Source organism: Eulemur rufifrons, chromosome 16 (assembly GCF_041146395.1).
Source record: "Eulemur rufifrons isolate Redbay chromosome 16, OSU_ERuf_1, whole genome shotgun sequence".
NCBI classification, from domain to species: Eukaryota; Metazoa; Chordata; class Mammalia; order Primates; family Lemuridae; genus Eulemur; species Eulemur rufifrons.
Window position 1 is genome coordinate 91,360,311 of NC_090998.1, and position 20,561 is coordinate 91,380,871.

Here is a 20,561-nt window from a genome sequence, read left to right on the forward strand (position 1 = left end):
CCAGCCCTTTTGCTAACCCCGTGCTCAGAGCATCCTACACTCTTTTTTTTTTTTTTTTTGAGACAGAGTCTCCTTCTGTTGCCCGGGGTAGAGTGCCGTGGCATCAGCCTAGCTCACAGCAACCTCAAACTCCTGGGCTCAAGCAAACTTCCTGCCTCAGCCTCCCGAGTAGCTGGGACTACAGGCATGCATCACCATGCCCGGCTAATTTGTTCTGTATATATTTTTAGTTGTCCATATTATTTCTTTCCATTTTTAGTAGAGACGGGGTCTCGCTCTTGCTCAGGCTGGCCTCCAACTCCTGAGCTCAACGATCCACCCGCCTCGGCCTCCCAGAGTGCTAGGGTTACAGGCGTGAGCCACCGCGCCCGGCCGATCCTACACTCTTCACACGGGTTGAGCACCAGTGGGGCGATCCGTGCAGAGAGCTGGGATTATGCACCCAGGTTCAGGCCCTGGGCCCACCCACAAACATTCCTCCGGACGGCCGAGTGCACTTCGGGCTGGGCGCAGGGAAAACAGCAGCGCGCGGCACAAAACACCCTGCACACTAGGCGGAGGCAGAAAGACAGTAAACAAGTAAACAGACGCACTTGTAACGGTTCTGTTGCCCTTTGAGCCCGAGTCCCGGCTCCGAGGTGGAGGGGCGGCCCCCGGGGGAGGGTGCGGCGCCCAGGGGCCGGGCGGGACAGGGGCGGGGCAGGGGCGGGGCGGCCGACCTGGCTCCGCGCGGGCTGCCCGGCCGCAGACAATACGCCTCCTGCCCGGCGCGACGCCGCCTCTGCCACCGCGAGGTGAGTCTGGAACCCCGTCCCTGTCACTGTGCGCCGCTCCCACCAGCCTGAGCCCGGCAGGTAAGCGCACAGGCAGTTTCCCCGGGTGCAGAGCGGCTGGAAGTTTGGGGACCGGTGCCTAGGTTTCACTGCCCTGCCAAGTCGCGGGTGAGTCGCTTGCGGGGCGAAATCTCTGGACTCTGGCTCCTAAACGTCCCCTTTCTGGCCGGGGGCCCCAGGTCCTCGCCCGCGATTGTGCCAGCAGCGGACCGTGAGGGCCTCAGTCTCCGCATCTGTGCAATGGGGTGGCCTCTTTGCGCCCCGGCCTCTTTGCGTCCCGACCTCTTTGAGCACCCGAGGGCCGGATGCTCTACGGCTCCCGCACCGCCCTCCCGCGCGGCCTCGGGGACGGGCTCTGGCCTCGGAGGCGGTGTGGACCCGGCCAGGGCGCAGCCTGGCGCCGCCAGTTCAGGGCGCGAACGGCACAGCTGCGGCGTCCGCCAAAGAGAGAAGATGGCGTCGCGCACCTGTCCCCGCCGCGATCCGAGGCTCCCGAGGTGCCGCGCACCTGCGAAAGGGCCGGTTCAGAAAAGCTTTATTGCGGGACGCAGGGAAAGTCCAGAACAGGCGCCGGGCGCAGCCGCCGGCCCGCACCTGCCCACCGCCCTGCACAGGTGCGCCCCGCGGGGCCCGCGTTGGAGCCTGGGCAGCGGCGTCCAGATCTGGTTTCGACAATCGGGAGCCCACGGCCTGGGCACTCGGGGTTAGAGTGGCCGCGGGGCGCGCTCCCTGGGGCGACCCGGGAGGCGTCAGGCCGCCTGCGGGGCGTGGCGGGAACAAGCCCTGGGGCTGGTCTCACTTTCGTTGTTGCGCTCTGGCCTCTTTGTAAACCATCCGTTGCTGCTCTTTTTGCTGGAATGAGCCATCCTGTGGGGTGGGATGTTGTTGTTGTTGCTGCTGTAACATTTTTGTTGTAACGTCTTTGTTGTTGCTGTTGTAACAGCAGCGCCTGCTCTGGCCGGGGAGCTCCAGCTTCCCGGGAAGGGACAGTTGGTAGCCTCTTCCCTCCCACGTTAAGAAGGGGGCAGTCCAGCGGGCACTAGGACAGGGAAATGCTTAACCTGTGCCTGCCTCCGTGAGCAGGAGACCTCGTTTTCACACAGAAATGCCAGGGCTGTCCAGCCCAAGCCAAGAGCCCTTTATTGGAAGCCAAGCTGGAACCTCTCCACGCAGCCCCTGTGCAGCAATGCGGACTTGGACAGGCCAGTCTGCCTTTCTGAACCTCAGTTTGTTCATTCTGTAAAATGGGCCTCACTCAAGTCGTAGCTTCCCTGGAGTTAACACCTTTATTTCTCCTTAATTTGGGCATGGTTTGGGAATAAATTATCAGGAGTGGCACGTTTTTGGTGTTAGTACTGTTCTGCAGGTCTGCAAACGGTCACCTGAGGCAGTACCTGGGCCCCGACTTGCCCAGGCCCTCCAAGGAAAGCTGGGTCCGATTCCTAACCCTGGGACAGGTGTGCACCCCTGGCTGCCCCTCCCACTCACTCTCCTCTTCACTCTTTTCATTTTCTGACCCTTAAGGTTACAGGGCTGTCACTGACTGATTTATCTGTGGTTTTCTCACAGCCTTGCTGTTGCTGGTGTTAGGTTTTACAAGTTTCATTTTTGCTTGTTTTTAGTTTAATTTTTTTTTAAATTTTTTCTTTTTTTTTTTTGAGACAGAGTCTCGCTCTGTTGCCCGGGCTAGAGTGCCGTGGTGTTGGCCTAGCTCACAGCAACCTCAAACTCCTGAGCTCAAGCAATTCTCCTGTCTCAGCCTCCCGAGTAGCTGGGACTATAGGCATGCGCCACCATGCCCAGCTAATTTATATATATATATATTTTTTTTTTTTTTTTTTTAGTTGCCCAGCTAATTTCTTTATTTTTTTTAGTAGAGACGGTGTCTTGCTCTTGCTCAGGCTGGTCTCGAACTCCTGAGCTCAAGCAATCCTCCCGCCTTGGCCTCCCAGAGTGCTAGGATTACAGGCGTGAGCCACGGTTCCAGGTCTTTGTTTTTAGTTTAAAATGTCAAGTGTCTGGGGATCTGGCCTCTGGGGTGTGGGCTTTTAGCCAATGCCTGAGAACTCAGACTGTCCTTTCCCTTGGTGGCACGTTCATTTAACCAAGCTAAGCTGCCTTCCAGTTGATCGTTTTTTGGTAGGAACAATCTCAGCAGGGAGATTCTCCAAGCACCGGGGCTGCTATGAGGCCTCCCAGGTGCTAGTGTGAGCCCTGAGACAGATCACTGCAGTGATCAACTTAGCCCAGCCCGGTCCCGACGGGTGTCTGGCTTACCTTTTGCTATCTAGGCTCACTTGCCACCTCCTGAGAAGTCTTCCCCGACTACCCTATCTCAAGGCATATCCCTCTCACCCCTCCCATTGCTTCTCTGTCCTAAGACCTCACTTTACTGTCTTAAGGATGCTACGACTGAAATTACGTCATGCATTTGTGTGCTCACACAGACCTGACAGTTCCATGAGGACCAGAGTGGCAAATGGCAGATCCCTGGTGCCTGTCACAGCCTGGGTTGGATAGAGGGGCTGCATCCATGCTGATTAGTGTAAGTTTCAGGCAGTTAGCAGGCGTAACATTAAATGACATCTGGATTCACTGAACTGCAAAGAAACCAGAGACCACTACTAACGGTCCAGTTTTTCACTTCGAATTGTCTTTGGAATAAATGGAAGGAGCTCATTGGGGAAGGAAGGGCGAGTTTGCCAGTGAGTCTGGGAGCTGACAGCACTGCGGGCGGTATTTTCCCCTCTCCCTGGAAAGCATCCTGTTTTTAGTGAACCTGTTAAGTTTGTAGACAATTCATGGCTTCTTGCTTCCCCTGCTGTGGACTTAGTGGCCCCAACGAGAGTCCTACTACGCTGCTCAGAACAGTTCCCGGCACACTCACGTTTTGTTGTCGGCGGCCACCGGGAAGCCAGCAGTGGGTCTGGACTGGATATAGGTGGCCACTTCCTTGTCTCTCCCTTGTCCTGCCACGGGTTGGCTGGGGCTGGGCCTGGGAGAAACACAATGTGAGATCAGTCCCTGGTCCCCGGTTCCTCATTGGCTCTGAGGCAGGCAGGAGGCGGGTGGGCGGCCACAGGGCAGACAGAGAGGGCAGCTGATTTTCCTAGTGTCAATATTAGGATGTGACAATACAAAACACCCTCCGGGCCTGCACTGCAAGGTAAACTTGTTTTTCTGGGGATGGGAGAACCCAGTTACCCAGACCAGGGAAGTGCAAGCCACCGAGCGTGACACAGAGAGGGGGCTTCTGATTTCTGCCTATTTGGCTGAGGGTCCCTGTGATTTTGGACATTTAAGATGGAAGATTCTTTTCTTTTCTTTTCTTTTCTTTTTTTTTTAGACAGAGTCTCACTCTGTCGCCCTGATTAGAGTGTTGTGGCGTCAGCCTAGCTCACAGCAACCTCAAACTCCTGGACTCCAGTGATCCTCCTGCCTCAGCCTCCCAGGTAGCTGGGACTATATGCACGGGCCACAACGCCTGGCTAATTTTTCTATTTTTTTAGTAGAGAAAAGGTCTTGCTCTTGCTCCAAGTCCTAACCTCAAGTGATCTCCTGCCTCAGCCTCCCGAGTAGCTGGGACTACAGGTTCGCACCATCACTACAGGCTAATTTTTTTTGTTTCTATTTTTAGTTGGCCAGCTAATTTTTTTCTACTTTTAGTAGAGACGGGTCTCATTCTTGCTCAGGCTGGTCTCAAACTCCTGCCCTCAAGCTATCCTCCCGCCTCGGCCTCCCAGAGTGCTAGGATTACAGATGTGACCACTACGCCCGAAGATTCTTAAATTTTCTCCCCAAGAGATGATTTATTGTGTGTCTGTAGCCTGGAGCTACAGGTGAGGGCAGAGATCTGCCTGCTCCAGGGGAGCTGAAATTCCCACTTGTAGTAGACAGTGGTGCGTCATGTGGCCCCACGGTGGCCAGCCTGGGTGTGCGCCTCTCCTGAGCTCCAGGCCCCCTGAATGCTGGCTGCCCATTAGTGAGCACCTACTGTACACTGTGCATGTAGCACCTCCTCCACTTAGGGCTATAGGGCACACGTGCCAGTTGCTAGGTGGGGCTCTCCTTCCTGGCCTTGCATAGAAGGTGACAGCCAGGCCCAGCGAGGGTGTGTGTCTAGTCCAGGGTCCCCCAGCCAGGAATTGCCTGCCACTGTGAGCCCAGCACCTGTTAACCCCATCTTTCATTCTCACTATTTTGCTGTGAACTGCTTGGTCCCCGGGGCTGGCCACCTCCCCCTTTCTGCTGGGGCTGGCCACCTCCCCCTTTCTGCCGTTCGCTGAGTCCCTGCTCTGTACTTGGGCCAAGCTCCTGGCGGCTGGGGCAGACAGACAGGTAAACATTTAAGGAGACCTTGATGGGCTAAGTGGCCAATCCAGGGCTGTTTACCCAAGGTGCTGGGACAACACAGATGAGGAGCAGGTAATTCCGTCCTGGGAGGGAGAGGAGGAGGTGATCTCTGGGGTGCCCATGCCTGGCCGGGGCTGTCTGGGGCAGAGGGAGGGTGCGAGGAGGGATGGGGTTCAAAGGGCTGGGGTGCTGTCGAAGGGGAGACCCAAACACCTTCAGGAAGGCGGGAGAGCCTGTAGGCTGGCTCCAGGGTACAGTCCTTAGCTTACTCCCAGGCCCAGACATTTCAGAACTTATTTTAAATACATGCTTTTGAAATTTTAGCAACTGCAGACCTAGGTGGTGTCTTGACACTTTGTCCTTTGCTAATGGGGAGAGAAAAGCACAGGGTTTCCCTTTTTGGGGTCAGTTCAAAATTAGTCCAGAGTTACTAATCTGTTACACGCCCTCCAAAGTTTGAAGTCAGGAAAGGACACAGAAGACATCTCTCCCCTAGCTCTTGTCTTGTAAATGAGGAATTAGGGCCCAGAGGGGCTGAGGAAGTTTTCCAAAGTCACACTGGGATCTGGCCTTGAACCCAGGGGCCCAGCCGGCCGAGGGCCCCGTGGCAGAGCCAGGCTCAGGGCCCTGACCCGGTCCGGGTCCACCTCGGGCTGCGGAGTGGGGTTTGCTTTCTTGGATAAACAGACACTGAACCAAACACCTGGACCATCTCTATAATATGCCGGGCAAAAAGGAAACAAACCTTTGTCACTCTGTAGGCGATATCCTGTCGCCCCAGAGGCAGACACATCTGCCCCTGCGCAGGTTCCCCCGAGGTCAAGCATGATGGGGTGGGCGAAGAAGTATGATTAGAGATCTGAAAGTAGCCGCCTCTGTCTGCCTCTCGTGATGCCCCGAGTTTCCGAAGGGTTTCTGGGTGTGAAGTCTATTTAATCCTCACCACAGCCCTGAGTGTGGGTCTGTTGTTATCCCTGTGGGCAGTTGAGGAAATGCGGGGGTCAGAGAGGGGAAGTGGGCAGCGCGGCGGCTCACGCCTGTAATCCCAGCACTCTGGGAGGCCGAGGCGGGAGGATCGTTTGAGCTCAGCAGTTCGAGACCAGCCTCAGCAAGAGCGAGACCCCGTCTCTACTAAAAATAGAAAAAAATAGCTGGGCATTGTGGCACGAGCCTGTAGTCCCAGCTACTCGGGAGGCTGAGGCAGGAGGGTTGCTTGAGCTCAGGAGTTCAAGGTGGCAGTGAGCTACGATGACGCCACTGCACTTTACCCACAGCGACAGAGTGAGACTCTGTCTCAAAAGAAAAAAAAAAGGAAATTGAATCCCTTTTTCTCACTCCCCTCTTTAAATTAAAAAAAAAAAAAGAGAGAGAGAGAGGTATAGTTACTGGGACCACATAGCAGTGTCCCGATGGAGGCTGGGTGAGCGAGGAAACACGCTAACTAAGTCTGTTCCTTCCTCTCATGCCAACCACCCGCTTAGTTCCATTGCCCTCTTCAAAGGTATCACTGTAGTTTCCAGATCTTTCTCCCATGCTTTTCCATTCATATATAGTGTACACAGACACGACCAAAATGGCACTGGGAAGTGAACCCCACCTACCTCCAGAACAAGCAGTCTGGGTATCTGCAGATTCCTGATGTTGGGGTCTGGAGTCTGGACTTCCCCAGCAGGTGGGAAGGGAGTAGAGCGTGTTGTGATTTGAGCTTCCTGAAAAAACCTTGAGGACAAATATCAAACATCTCATTTCAGACAAATTCAAGCCATTAACAATTGTTTTTGTTTATACTTCAGTTTTGAATGGGTGTTGCCAGCCACATACATGATAGCAAAATTTTGAAATTACAAAGCATACACCTCCATCCCACAGACACCCTCTTCTCTTTACTAATTTCATTTCTCCTTGCGGAGATAGTCTGTGCCTGTAGACGTGTTTCCGTATTCATGCCCTTCTTACACAGGGGAGGCGCAGTTGCACACTGTTCTCCTGGCTCTGTTCTTGTAGCCATGTTCCTTAAAGGTCTGCACGGCGGGCTGCAGGTCCATTGTTTAATTTCTTTAGGCTGCTGGGTACATGCAGGGGTATGTGTAGGACATGTTCCTGGAAATCAGGTTATGTGCATGTGTGACTTTGGATGCTGGCTGTCACACTGACCTCCAGAGAGGTAGGAGCTTGCTGTTCTGTGGAGTGTGAGCGCCCCTGGCTCCCGCTGAGCCTGCTGATTGAGTTAACCAGCTCTTACTGAGTTAACCAGCCCCTGCTAGGAGGCAGAACAAGGGCAACAGTGTATCTGCCCATCCTCTCAGCAGCCCTAAGGCAGTGCTACTTCTGTGCAGAAGAGCCAGCAAGGCTCAGCGGTTAGGGGACTTCCAGCATGGGGGGGGCGGTGGGGCGGTGCAGAGCTGGGAGTGGAACCCGGGTCTGTGTGGCTGCAAGGTCGCGGGGCATTTCCTGCAGGGCCGAGCTTGAGTTGAGCAGGTTCCCGGTGCTTTGCGTCACCCCAGGCTCATGGGCCAGGGCCAGGCTGACGGCTGGGTGGAGGGGAGGGCAGGTGGTTTCCCAGCTGGCTCAACCCAGCTGACCCTTCCTGTGACCCACCTGGTCCCTCCGTCTCGGGGTTTGTCCTTCTGTGAAATGGGAAGTGTCATTCCCGCCTGCTGGCCCTCAACAGGACTGGCTGAGATCTTGCCTGTCTGACGGTCCCCACCGGGAGCCGGACCCCCTGCGCTGCACCCCTGCAGCCTCACTCCCATCTCGCTGTTCGCCTCCTGAACCTGCCCCGGAGGCATACATCTCTACCTGCTCGGGTTTGATGCGATGGGAGGGGAGATGGCGTTTCCCTGTTTGCCAGATGAGTCTGTGGTCACACAGCCAAGGACAGAGCTGGTCACCAAATGCAGGAGGGTCCAGAACCTCCCCCCCACCCCACCCCCCCGGCCCTGCAGGCCAGGGTGTGGCGCCCTCTTCTGCGCCATTTGCATCCTAACCTCTGTGGATAAAATAGAGCTCCGAGCTCCAGACTGGTGGCTAATTTTTTCAGTGGTTTTTCCACTGATGAGTGTGTAGGTGGCTAGGTGTGGGCTGCAGCCTGGGTAGGGACACAGGGTAGGTGTGTCTCCTTTTCACCAAACAAGGGTTTCAACTACTCATTTGCAAATTTGCTGGGAAAAAAATAGATGATAAAAACCAGTCCCATTTCCTGCAGGGCAACTGCAATGCATCGACACAGTGGGTCCTCTGGGAATACTTTGCCTTCATTTATTCATTCAACAAATGTCTGTCTGCTTTATGCAAGCTCTAGGCTGTGGACTGGGAACCAGAAATTAATGATAGCAGCTGCTCACTCTGTCAGGTCTATTAACGTGGGTCATACGTTTTGTCCTCACAACAGGCCTGTGAAATAGGTGTTACTAGTATCTCCCTTCTAGAAGTAAGGAAATGTGAGGCACAGAGAGGTTAGTTAACTCGCCCAAGGACACCCAGCAGCCTAGTTCCAGAGCCCATTCTCTAAACTACCATAGGTAAGAAACTGGGCAACAGTGAGTGTGGTCAGCTGGAGCTATGGGGAACCCCGCAGAGGCCCCCAACTAGATTCTGTGGGTCTGAGAAGGTGTCCCTGAGCTAAGTTCTTTATTTTTATTTTTATTTTTTTTTGAGACAGCCCTGGCTAGAGTGCCGTGGCGTCAGCCTAGCTCACAACAATCTCAAACTCCTGGGCTCAAGTGATCCTCCTGCCTCAGCCCCCGGGTAGCTGGGACTACAGGTGTGTGCCACTAAGCCTGGCTAATTTCTTTCTATTTTTTTTTTTTTTTCCTTGAGACAGAGTCTCACTTTGTTGCCCAGGCTAGAGTGAGTGCCGTGGCGTCAGCCTAGCTCACAGCAACCTCAAACTCCTGGGCTCAAGGGATCCTCCTGTCTCAGCCTCCCGAGTAGCTGGGACTACAGGCATGCACCACCATGCCCGGCTAATTTTTTCTATATATATTTTTAGCTGTCCATATAATTTCTTTCTATTTTTTTAGTAGAGATGGGGGTCTCGCTCTTGCTCAGGCTGGTCTCGAACCCCTGAGCTCAAAGGATTCACCCGCCTCGGCCTCCCAGAGTGCTAGGATTACAGGCGTGAGCCACCGAGCCCGGGCCAGAAGCCCGTTTTCTTGAATGTGGTCACAGCAGGGCTGCAAGAGGAAGGGCCCTCTAGTGGTTGTGGCATGACTTTGAAGGGGTCTGAGAGCCAAACAGCAGTGACAGGGTCAGGTCTGAGACTGCTCCCTCATGGGGGTCAGATTGCAGAGAGCCCAGCAAAGAACTTGGAGCCAGGGCGAGGCAGGAGCTGGCTGGGACTGGGTTGGCGGGGCAGCCAAGAGAGGCCAGAGTAGGAGGAGGCAGCAGCAGGGCCCCTACCTGGGCAGGGCCCCAGCCCAGCCCCCTGGCCACACTGTTTTCCCTCTGTCTAGAGCCCCAAGGCCAGCCCAGGCCCAGCTAATGACAGCGCTGTTCTCCGTATCACGTCGGCAGAGGCGAGGAAAGGCTCAGATTGGGGTAAGAGGGCAATGCTGAACATTTAATGAGTTAATCCAAATACAAGGCTTAATCACTGCCTGCCAGTAGTAGATGTTCCAAACAGCAGCTGGGATTATAATAGAGAGGCTGTTAGTGCTAGTTCTTGCCTGGAAACGGAGCCTCCTTAGTTTGGGATCATTATCCCCATTTAACAACAAATGGGGAAACTGAGGCCCAGGGACAGAAAGGGTGAGTGGTTGGGTTAGGCTGTTAACCCAAGGTGAGACTGGCATCTGTCCCAGGCCCACTCACACAGGGAGGGCAGCAGGGGCTGGAAGGGTCTTCGAGGAAGGTGGAGAGTGGGTGCTGACTCCCCATGTAGGCCCAACCTACTCCGCGGACCCCTGGCGGAGCGCCCACCCTGGTGGCTAGGACGCTCTTCCTCTGTAGTGCACAAGGATTCTGGGAGTGTCTGCCAGGGGAGGGATGTTAGGACGGGGTGAGGGTGAGGATCAGTCCAGCTCACAGCTCAGCTCACAGTGGCTGGGGTCCCACTGTGGCCCTTGCCTTGGGGGGGAAGGCAGGGGTCTCCAGGAGCATTGGGAGGTTGCCTTTCAGCTGGGGAGGGAAGGGGACGGAGGGGACAGATGCAAAGGAGGGCTGGGACTGCTTTCCTAGGGAAATGACTGTTTGCATAGACGCCACTCGCCCCAGCTGGCCAGAGGTTCCTTAAATGCCACCTAATACACATACTGCCTGCAATCTATGCAATGTCACAACAGCTCACCCATGAAGATTTGTCTCTCTCTCCATTTATCTGGGTCTTTAATGTGCTTTAATGGAGTTTTAGACTTTTATGCATCCTTTATTAGGTTAATTTCTGACCAAAAGCCTTGGTTTTCTGTTGCTGTAAAGATACATTTATTTCCTACTATATTGTGGTTGATGAGTAAGAATTATATTGACTTTTATGTATTGATCTTGTATCTGTCAACCGCTTAACTCCACTGGTAGTTCTAATGAGGTGTCTTAGTCTGTTTCATGTTGTTATGACAGAATGCCTGAGACTGGGTAATTTCTAGAGGACAGAGATTTACTTCTGAAGGCTGGGAAGTCCAAGATCAGATCGATGGGCACATCTGGTGAGGGCCTTGGTGCTGTGTCATCCCATGGCAGGAGGTGGAAGACTAAGAGGGGAGGAAGGGGGCTGAACTTAGACTTTCACCGGGAACACCTGCACCCAACAACTAACTCGCCTCTGCATTAATCCATTCCTGAGAGCCGAGCACTCATGACCTGGTCACTGCTTAAAAGTCCCACCTCAACACCGTTGCATTGGGATTAATTTTCCAATGCATGAATTTAGGGGAATACATTCAGACCATAGCAGTGTCCGGATCTCTTTGATTTTCTACGTAAATGTTCCTGTCTGCTATACTTCCCATTTCGTACCTTTTATTGAAATTAACAGATGTTCTTCATCGGTGGCTATCCAGGGTTGACTCGGGCGGGGCTGGGGAGGACCCTGACACGTCATCTGCGTAGTTTCATTCTTTTCCTTCACTGCTGGGCGTTCCCAAGCTGAAGTCCTGCAGAGACTCCAGTGTGGGATCTTGGACCCTGTCAACGGAAAAGAAACCAAACTCTGTAAAATAATTTTAAAGAGACTTATTCTGAGCCAAATTGGAGGACCATGACCCAGAGCCATGCCCAAGAGGCCTTGAGCAAGTGGACTCGCTGTGGCTGGGTTACAGTTTGGTTTTACACATTTCGGGGAGACAGGGGTTACAGGTACAGTCATAAATCAATACATGGGACTCATACATTGGTTTGGCCCGAAAAGGTGGGCCATCTCGAAGTGGGGGCTTGCAAGTTACAGGTGGATTTAAAGATTCTTTGGCTTTTAATTGGTTAAAGACATGAAGCTTTGTCTAAAGGGTTGGAGTGTTTTAACATAGTTGCTGTTTATCAGAGACAAGCCACCAGACATAGATTTGTTGTGTAAATTGAGGGCCTGTAGGTGTGTCTTGCATACCCTTAGGCCTGTTAATGGGTTACAAAGGATGTCCCCAAGAAGGGAGAGGGGCATGATGAGGCATGTCTCACCTCCCTCCTCCTGGCAGGCAACTTAGTTTTAAGATATTCCTTTGGCGACCAGGGGGTCCATTCAGTCAGCTGGTGGGGTGGGGGTGAGCCTTAAAATTTTATTTTAGTTCACACACTCCTTCCCTTCTTAACAAGCCACCAGCGCAGCAAGATGGACAAGGAAGACGGTGTCCTTGTCCAAAATGGGTGCTTGGCTGTTGGTCAGTGCCACGGGGCCCCTGTGAAGTCCAAGTCTGGCCTGGGAAAGGGGGTTTACAACGTCAGTACATCCCATGCAAAAACTCAACACCTGAATTATTTAATAAAAGGCAGAAGACGCCCTGCACAGTGGCTCACGCCTATAATCCCAGCACTTTGGGGAGGCTGAAGCAGGAGGATCGCTTGAGGCCAGGAATTTGTGACCAGCTTGGGCAACAGAGTGAGACCCTGTCTCTACCAAAAAAAAAAAAAAAAAAAAATTGGCCAGGCATGGTGGTGCATGCCTGAAGTCCCAGCTACTCCAAAGGCTGAGGTGGGAGGATCGCTTGAGTCCAGGAGTTCCAGGCTGCAGTGAGCTATGATCAGGCCACTGCACTCCAGCTGGGGTGACAAGGTGAGACCCCGTCTCCTTAAAAAAAAAGAGCATGAAAGTCAAGTCATCTCTGGCTTGTCTGATCTACAAAAGTGGCTTCAAACCATGCTAATGTTGGTACCCAGTGTTTTCTAAACTATTGTTTCACCTCTTTACATTGCAGATTGATCTAGGTTTACGTTATCCTTTTTAATTGCTACCAAGTACTGCCTGTGACAAATGTGTCAAGACTTTTGCACCCAGAATGGTATCTTTGGGTATTTACAGCTCATACAGATGCCACCAGGACCCTCCCTGTAGCGTGTCCCTGTGCCCTGGCTGGATGGTTTGGGGGAGCTGCTGAGGCTGGGTTGTGAGCGGTTAAGGCTGCCTGCAGGTGCCTGCAGGTGGCAGCCCCTCCCCCCTTCTGGGCTGCTGGGGCCGTCTCCCTCCCCCACTAGGTCAGACCTGTTTCTCTGCCCACGGGGGAAGGTGTGGCCTGACAGGTGCAGGTGGCTCTTTGTGGCTGTTGTGACTGTGTTTGCCCTGGTAGAGCTGCGCTTCCACCTGAAACAGATTAAACCTCGTTTCTCCTTTCCTCCTAGGAAGCCGAAGCAGCCCAGCCGTCTCTCATTTCTCAACAGCTCCTTCTCAGCAGACGTTCTGGGCATTTTTTCTTTTTTTCTCCAACTCTAGCTCCAAGAACAGTGCTGTCTGCGGTTTCTCCCTAAAAGGCTAGAATGCCCGGGGCCCCATGCCTGCCAGGCTGATGACGTCACAGTGCACGCCCAGCTCCTGCACTGCGTGCCTTTTGGATGTGTTGTTAATAACCTGCCTGGAGTCAGCCCCGAGACACCTGCAGGGGCCAAAACTTCCTGTTCCCCTGAGCTCCTGCCTGGAAGCATTTCACTTTAATGCTGGGAGCAATTAGTGAGCACGCACCTGTGTTTAGCCACAGGGTGTCCCTGGAGGGGGGTGGCCCTGTGTGTCCTGCTTGGTCCACTTCAGGGATGGACTTTGGTCTACTCTTTTTTTTTTTTTTTTGAGACAGAGTCTCACTCTGTTGCCCAGGCTAGAGTGAGTGCCGTGGCGTCAGCCTAGCTCACAGCAACCTCAAACTCCTGGGCTTAAGCGATCCTCCTGTCTCAGCCTCCCGAGTAGCTGGGACTACAGGCATGCGCCACCATGCCCGGCTAATTTTTTCTATATATATTTTTAGCTGTCCATATAATTTCTTTCTATTTTTGGTAGAGGTGGGGTCTCGCTCTTGCTCAGGCTGGTCTCGAACTCCTGAGCTCAAACGATCCGCCCACCTCAGCCTCCCAGAGTGCTAGGATTACAGGCGTGAGCCACCGCGCCCGGCCTTTGGTCTACTCTTGACTGGGCTGTGGGAGGCTTCGGGCTATGTCCCCTCTTGGCTCAGTCATGAACTTCACCAGCCACAGTGTTCTCTCAGAACAAAAGTGTCCAGCAAGTTAGTGGCGTGTGCAGGCAGCCCTGAAGAATTACAAATTTAAAAGACCCAGGGTGTATTGTGGGAAATGCTGGGTCGAAGTATGAAGGTCGAGATGGCTATGTCTACCTGTCACGGCGAGGCAGGCGCCGTTCCGAGTACTTGGAACGGGACTCCTTTGTTTCATCCTCCCAGTAGCCCGGCGCGGGGTGCGGGTGCTCATCAACCCCGTTTTACAGATGGAGAAACTGGCACGCAGCTACTGACGGCCAGAGCTGGGATTCGGACTGGGCCGTTAGGTCCCGGGACCACATCCTCACCATCATCATACTGACCTGAGGCTGTTTGGTACCATGGGGGCAAATTTGGTACCGGCTGGTTGGGAGAGTGTGGGGCCAATTTTGGTGAATCAGGTCACAGAATCCTAGTCGGCGTCATGAGCGAATACTCACCGATGTTGTGGGAACCCACAGGTACAGTGGTTAGGAAGGCCTTTGGCTGCCAGGAACAGGAGGCTCCGCAGCCATGTGAACACACTGGGTTTTCTCCTCGCACCACCGCACTTCGCTGCGGGCAGGCCTGGTCTCCTGCCTCCCTGCGCTGCCGCTCTTGGCTGGCTGCCGCGGCTCCGGCCCTCCAGGAGGGAGAGCTGCCCTGGCTGTGTCGAGCCCGACATCTGGGTTCCCTGAGATGTCATTGGCCAGAACTGGGGTACACTGCTGCAACCAGCTGCAAGGAATGCTGGGGAAGTGAGGAAGAAGGGGAGGGTCACGATTGGCTATGAGTGAGGGTGCAGGGCCACCCACCCCAAAGACAGTTGGAGTTCGGTTAGCAAAGAGCCAGGGGGAGCGGACGTCAGAGAGGACAGCAGCAGCACCTGCCCAGAGAGGACGCCGTGCAACGCTGCGTGTGGGTGATCCCACTTCTGAAAAGCCGTGTGTTTCGCAGAGAGATGGGAAGAGTTAGCAGTGGTTCCCCTGGGATTGGGATGACTTGTTTCCATTTCGCTTTTGTGCCTTTCTCGCTCAATAACCACAAAATAGCGTCTCTCTGGCTGGGTGGTGCTGGCCAATTGCTGTCTGGTGGAGCCCAGCGGCGGCCCCTCTGCTGGCAGCAGGTGCTTGGGTTTCCAGTGGGGCTGCCGGTGAGGACCGGCGGTAGAGACCGCCTTATGTTTATACTCTACAACAAAGAGAAGAAGCAGGGGCCCCTATGAATCATCTCCAAGTCCCTCCCTTCCAAGAACAGAGGGGCTTGGTGACTGGCCCAGAGGCGCACAGCCAGCGTGGGGCAGGATCCATGCCTTCATGAGCTGGGTTGGGCCATATTGGCGGCGTTAGTAGATCAGCAGAGTCGGGGCAGGAGGAGGTGTCTTGTGAGTGAGCCCCCACACTGCATAGTTAGGGGGTCCACTCATACTCTGTCCTTTTGCCCCAGAGGAGCAATGTCTGAGGTGAGACCTATCTCCACGGACCTCTTCATGGAGACCTTCCGGTTCGAGCATCTCCTGGACCCTCTGATCCTGGAGGTTGTCAGTGTCATGGATGCCGAGGACCCCGACCCCCTGAGGTGCCTCGGGGGCAGGTAGGTGTCAATGGCGTGCGTGGGGTAGAGAAGCAGACCTGTGTGAAGCAGGGAGCATCTGCAGATGGCCAGCCTCCCTCTGTCCCCTGCAGGGCTCCAAGGAAGAAAATTCCCTGGGCATGGTCATGGAGGCTGGTGGCCAGGTGACTTCACCTTGCACCCCACCTGACTCTGGGGCCCCTACTCTGTTGACACCAGCTCACAGAGGGACCCCTCAGCGTCCAGCACATTCACAGTCCCAAGATGGGCCCTGGCACCACTGTCACGGTGGCTCGAGCCTTTGGCCTTGGAGCTGGACAGAGGGCAGTCTTGACCTGCAGCCCACTTAGAGGCCTCGCAAAGGATGGGGGGCTCATTGTATAAACCAGGACTGGGGGGACCAGAGGAGCCACATAGTTCCTGGCCCTGGCTGTTAGGGCAGCAGTTTCTTGAGGAATCACTGAGGCCAAAAGAAGGAATCTGCCCAGGAATGGCACGGCCCCTGGCGGCAGCAGGACTTGCCGGGGCCAGGGTAGAGGTGGGGCCCGAGCCCAGCTCGCTGCCAGCTGGGTCCGGGGGCAGCCGCTGCCCCTGCCCACTGCCCGCTTCCCGCTCCCCCCCCCCCCCCCCCGCCACGTGCACACTTACTCTTCCCGGCACAGACCAGGTGGCTGCTGGCCTCGGTGTCCACCCTGAGCTGGAGAGGACAGCCAGGCCCCACCGGAGCTGCTGCCCCCACAGGCCCAAGGGCAGCTCCAGGGTTCTGGGTGTTTCCTTTCTGCTTTAGGCCTCAGGATTTTTAGTCATTAGGTCTTGGAGGGAGGATCGGGCTGGTTGGGAGTTTGGGGCTGGAGGGATTCGGGACCCAAAGACCATGTGGCCCCTCCCCACTCCTTGCTCCATTAGTGGACGAGGGCAGGGGCAGTGTTTCCTGAGGTCTCACAGGGCAACAGGGTAGAGATGAGGCCACAGCTCCCACCCCAACTGCCGGCCCACCCTCCACCATCCCCCCACCATCCCCACCACCCCAGAGCAAGGAGCACAGACCTGGGCAGGTGGCAGGGTGCAGGCAGCGGGGGCTCGGCCGGGCGGGGCTCCGAGCAGGTGGCCCCTCTGCCTGGGAATTCCCAGCCAAACTGCCCAGTCACAGGATGGAGTGTGGCAAACCCAGAGGGCAGGGCTGAGGCCCAGATGCCCTGAGCCAGGAGAGGGACTTCTAGTCTTCATGTATGTGCGTGCATGTATGTAGGGGGCAAGCCAGCCTCCATCTCACTCCGGGTTTTGGTTCAGGGTGGGGGACCCGGGCAGGGGCTTACTAGTCCTTCCATTCTGAGAGGCATGATGACAGCAGGGGCAGTTTGAGGACTGGGGACTCGGGGGCAGTTCTTGGAGCCCCCTCACCCCACTGAGGAGGGGGTAAGCTGAGACCCCTGTGGGAAGCAGGACTTGGTCATCCAGGGGAGTTCAGGGTCCCCACATGTGCCCTCCCATCGTCCCGCGTTCCCTCCAAGCACCACCAGGTGGGGCTGTCCCAGGAGTCTGCAGGGAAATCAGGCCACCAGGTTTTGTGGGCGTGAATGCGTGGGTGGGTGCGCAGGCGTGCAGGTGTGTTGCCTGGAGCCTGCCCTGCTGATCACCCAGGAGCCAGTGTGCACCCCCGCCCACCCCGTGAGGCTCAGATCATGCCTGAAAGTCCCCATCCTCCCACCAGAGGGCGGCCACGAGGGCACATGAGGGGCGGGACAGGCACCCCCGTGGCCAGCCTGGCAGGGGCGTCATCTGAAATGACTGGCTCCTCAGAATGCATCCACGGGTGGGACCTCAGGGCACCTTTAAAGCAAAGTGGGCATCAGGAGGGACGCAGAAAGGCTCACCACCTGCCCCAAATCGGACACTGCCCCTCATCTCTGCGCCACTCCCGGCCCCATCAGAAGCTTCAGCTGGGTGGGGCTGGCTGGGGCCCGGTGCCACTGGTCTCACTGCAGCCACACCCTGCTCCCCACAGTGACCAGGTGGCCCTGCGGCTAGCCTACATTGGGGATGAGATGAACCTGCGTCTCAGCAGCCCCCGCCTGGCCCGGCTGCCCAGGATGACCATGCGCAGGTAACCTGGGGAGGGGGCCCTGGGCAGGGGGCCGTGGGCAGGTGGGTGGAGGCCCAGAACCCAGCACAGGGCTGGGCCCAAGGCAGCACTGGGAGGAAATGGCCCTGACACTCCAAGGCAGTCCTGAGACCCTTTGCTCCCGCCGGCCCCCACTCCTGGAGCTGGCCCTTGCCAGCCCTCCCTCCCGGGCCTGGGCAGTGACAAGGCAGAGCCAAAGGCCCTTTCTCGTTCCGTATCAAGCCACAACTGTACCTTTCCAAGAGGGTCTTGACTTAAAGGGACATGCTGGGTGAGTCCGGATCCTGGGCGGTGGAGGCAGGACCTCTCGGCTGGTCTCCCGGGGAGGAATGAGTGGGCAGTGACCTGCCTGGGGTCCTGCAGAAGGGGGCTTGGTTTTCCGCACAGCCACCTCCGGAGCGCAGGGCCAAACCCTCGGTGGGCAGGCGGACGATGGGGAGGAAACAGGAAATCAGAGTGAATTTGACCACAAACAGTACGTGCAGAGAGGTCCTCAGGTGGAGGTGCCCCAGAAGGGGCACCAGGGTGGCAGTGGGGGTGAGAAAGGATAGGCCCTCTGCTCCTCACAGCTGCGATGATGTCACCTAGGACACAGGCTGTCTCTGCTCACCCTCGCATTGTCTTGCAGGCTGCGGCTGGGGCTGTCCTGTGACCAGCCGGTCCTTTGGGGTGTGCTCGGGAGCCTCAGCGACGGTTTCACCAACCTCAGGGAGAACGTGGCCAGGCTCTGGAGGTCGCTCAGCCCCAGGCCCTGGGTAAGACCCTCAATTCACAATCCGACGTGCACTGCTGCCTGTGTCGGCTGTCTGGTCGGCACATCCCTGGTCTGCCTTAGTCCCCACCTCTCCCTGTCATCTTCTGCTTCCCGTTTGCACATCTGCCGTGTCCCACTGGCCTTTCGGGTTGAAGCTCCTGGTTGAGTGAAGGGAGACTGCATGGGTGTGAGCACACAGGAGAATGCTCGGGTGTGAGCACACAGGAGAATGCATGGGTGTGTGCACAGGTGTGAGTGCACAGACAGGAGAATGCACGGGTGTGAGCACACAGGAGAATGCATGGGTGTGTGCACAGGTGTGAGTGCACAGACAGGAGAATGCACGGGGGTGTGCACAGGTGTGAGTGCACAGACAGGAGAATGCACGGGGGTGTGCACAGGTGTGAGCGCACAGGAGAATGCATGGGTGCGTGCACAGGTGTGAGCGCACAGACAAGAGAATGCAGGGGGGAGTGCACAGGTGTGAGTGCACAGACAGGAGAATGCACGGGTGTGTGCACAGGTGTGAGTGCACAGACAGGAGAATGCACGGGTGTGTGCACAGGTGTGAGTGCAGGAGCTGACGGGCTGTGCACAGGCGGCTTCTCCCTCTGCCCGGGAAGCCCCATGCGCTAGGCAGGACTCTCCTGGCCAGGACAGGTGCCTCCCCTTCCGAGCAGCTTGCCCAGCCAACCTCTTCCCATGCTGCCCCCTCCCCGCTGCTCTCCTCCAGGACAGCTGGCCCCCTCACCTGTGTTCGCAGTGTCTTCACCTGCATCCCACGGGCCGGGCTGGCCACCCCTCTTCTGCCACCTTCTCAGGGCCACTCCACTCCTCCCTCTGCCGAGCTCAGTGGTTCATCCTCTGGTCTCAGCTTTTCCCGGCCCCCTCGAGCTCCTTCGAGACCCCCAGCTCCCTGGGCTTCCCCCTTACCACCCGCAGTCCCCTGCTTGTCTGGCTCGCTCCGGCCTCACTGCTCCCTCTGTCCCGCAGGTGTGCCCCGTCCCCGTCCCGGCATGGGAGCAGGTGCTGCTGCTGCTGCTGGTGCTGCTGCTGGGCAGGGGCCTGCACCTGCTGCTCAAGTGAGGCCCGCGGCCCAGGGTGGGGCCGGTCCCCACCCCACCACCGCCCTGGAGGTGGTGGCTGAGCAGTTTCCTTGCCTTTCTAACTGGAGTTTTTTGATGATCTTTTTTTATATTTAAACTCAGAGATAGTGCTGGGACACTGCTGAGGTTTTATACTCAGTGTTTGTTTTTTCAGATTTTGTTATTTGTGGGGCAAATGAATTTGCTATACCTCTGGGGTCCCAAGGCTTGGCTGGGCCTGCTGTCCTGACCCTGGCTCAGCCCGGGAGGCGGCCTGTCCCCATGAAGGAGTCTTCCTGTCCTGCCGGTTGATCATGTGGCGGGCAGCGGGGGGAGTGCTGGTCACACCCCCGCATCTGTGATGCCCGCACCAGAGAATCCACTGGATCAATTTCTGAGGGCTGGGGGAGCTCAATATTTTTTTTTCTTTTTTTTTATGTTTTCTTTTGCTGTCAGAAGTGCAGTATGGGGGAGTTCAATAAACTGTTGCTTTGCAGTGGTCTCTGGTCCTCTCTGGGGGGTCTGCAGCGCCAGTGCAGGCTCCGACTTGCCCCTGGGAGGGCAGGGGGCGGGGCAGGCTCCTGGTCTCCTCCCTGCGCCTGAGGACCACCAGTGCCACCTTGGGCTTTGGCTCCAGGCTTTGCAGAAGTTACCTTCCCCCTGCCCTGGCCTGGTGCGGAAAATCCAGTTAGGATTTCCTTTGGGCTTTCAGTGCCTGTTCAAATGAGGATTCCTGTAGCCTTCCCTGCACACACCCTCCATGGCTCTGCTCACAGAGCCGGGGGAAGATGGGGAGGGGGTGCCAGGCAAGGGCACCGGGGCAGGAAGGCCAGGCCTCCCACCTTTCAGGCTCACTGCCTGCTCCAGGCCTTGGCCCAGGGCCATTTCTAGACCCCACCAGGCCCCGCCCCCCCCAACCTCAAGTGCTGCACCTTGGCTGGACTGGGCCATGGCCCTCCAGGGCACCTCCCTCCCAGCACCTTCGGCAGCCTGGTCTCCTTCCCAGCCAGGCACTTTGTGTACCCTGCCCACCCCAGTGGGCTGACCCGGCAAGGAAGCCGTCCTGCCCCTGTGGCCAGGCTGTGCAGACCCTGCCTCACACCCATCTGCACCCAGCCCTCAAAACCGAAGGTGACAAGGCTATGGGGCGTGCTGCCCAGGATCCGATTGGGCCCACACGCCCTCAGTGCATGTGCACACCTGTGACAGCCCTTGGTGTAGGCCTGCAAGCAAGTTCTTGCC

General features: G+C 56.3%; 1 protein-coding gene across 2 annotated transcripts; it reads left to right on the forward strand.

The window, feature by feature from the left end:
• The first annotated feature begins 734 nt into the window (after nt 1-734).
• Nucleotides 735-19,861, forward strand: BIK (BCL2 interacting killer). Of its 2 annotated transcripts, XM_069489714.1 has the most exons (5): nt 735-794; nt 15,233-15,379; nt 17,364-17,462; nt 18,109-18,235; nt 19,228-19,861. In XM_069489714.1, exons 2-5 carry the CDS (start codon nt 15,240-15,242, stop codon nt 19,318-19,320), a joined length of 459 nt encoding a protein of 152 aa, XP_069345815.1. In that variant the 5' UTR covers nt 735-794; nt 15,233-15,239; the 3' UTR covers nt 19,321-19,861. The 2 variants fall into 2 exon arrangements, 1 of the variants encoding a protein (XP_069345815.1); XR_011235703.1 differs by lacking the exons at nt 735-794; nt 15,233-15,379; nt 17,364-17,462; nt 18,109-18,235; nt 19,228-19,861 and adding exons at nt 18,433-18,661; nt 18,716-19,041.
• Nucleotides 19,862-20,561: the final 700 nt, after the last annotated feature.

Coding starts and splice junctions, on each gene's coding strand:
- BIK (XM_069489714.1), top strand. CDS start 15,240: ATGTCTGAGGTGAGACCTATCTCCACGGACCTCTTCATGGAGACCTTC. Junction 15,380..17,363: donor CTGAGGTGCCTCGGGGGCAG/GTAGGTGTCAAT, acceptor TGCTCCCCACAG/TGACCAGGTGGCCCTGCGGC. Junction 17,463..18,108: donor CCCAGGATGACCATGCGCAG/GTAACCTGGGGA, acceptor ATTGTCTTGCAG/GCTGCGGCTGGGGCTGTCCT.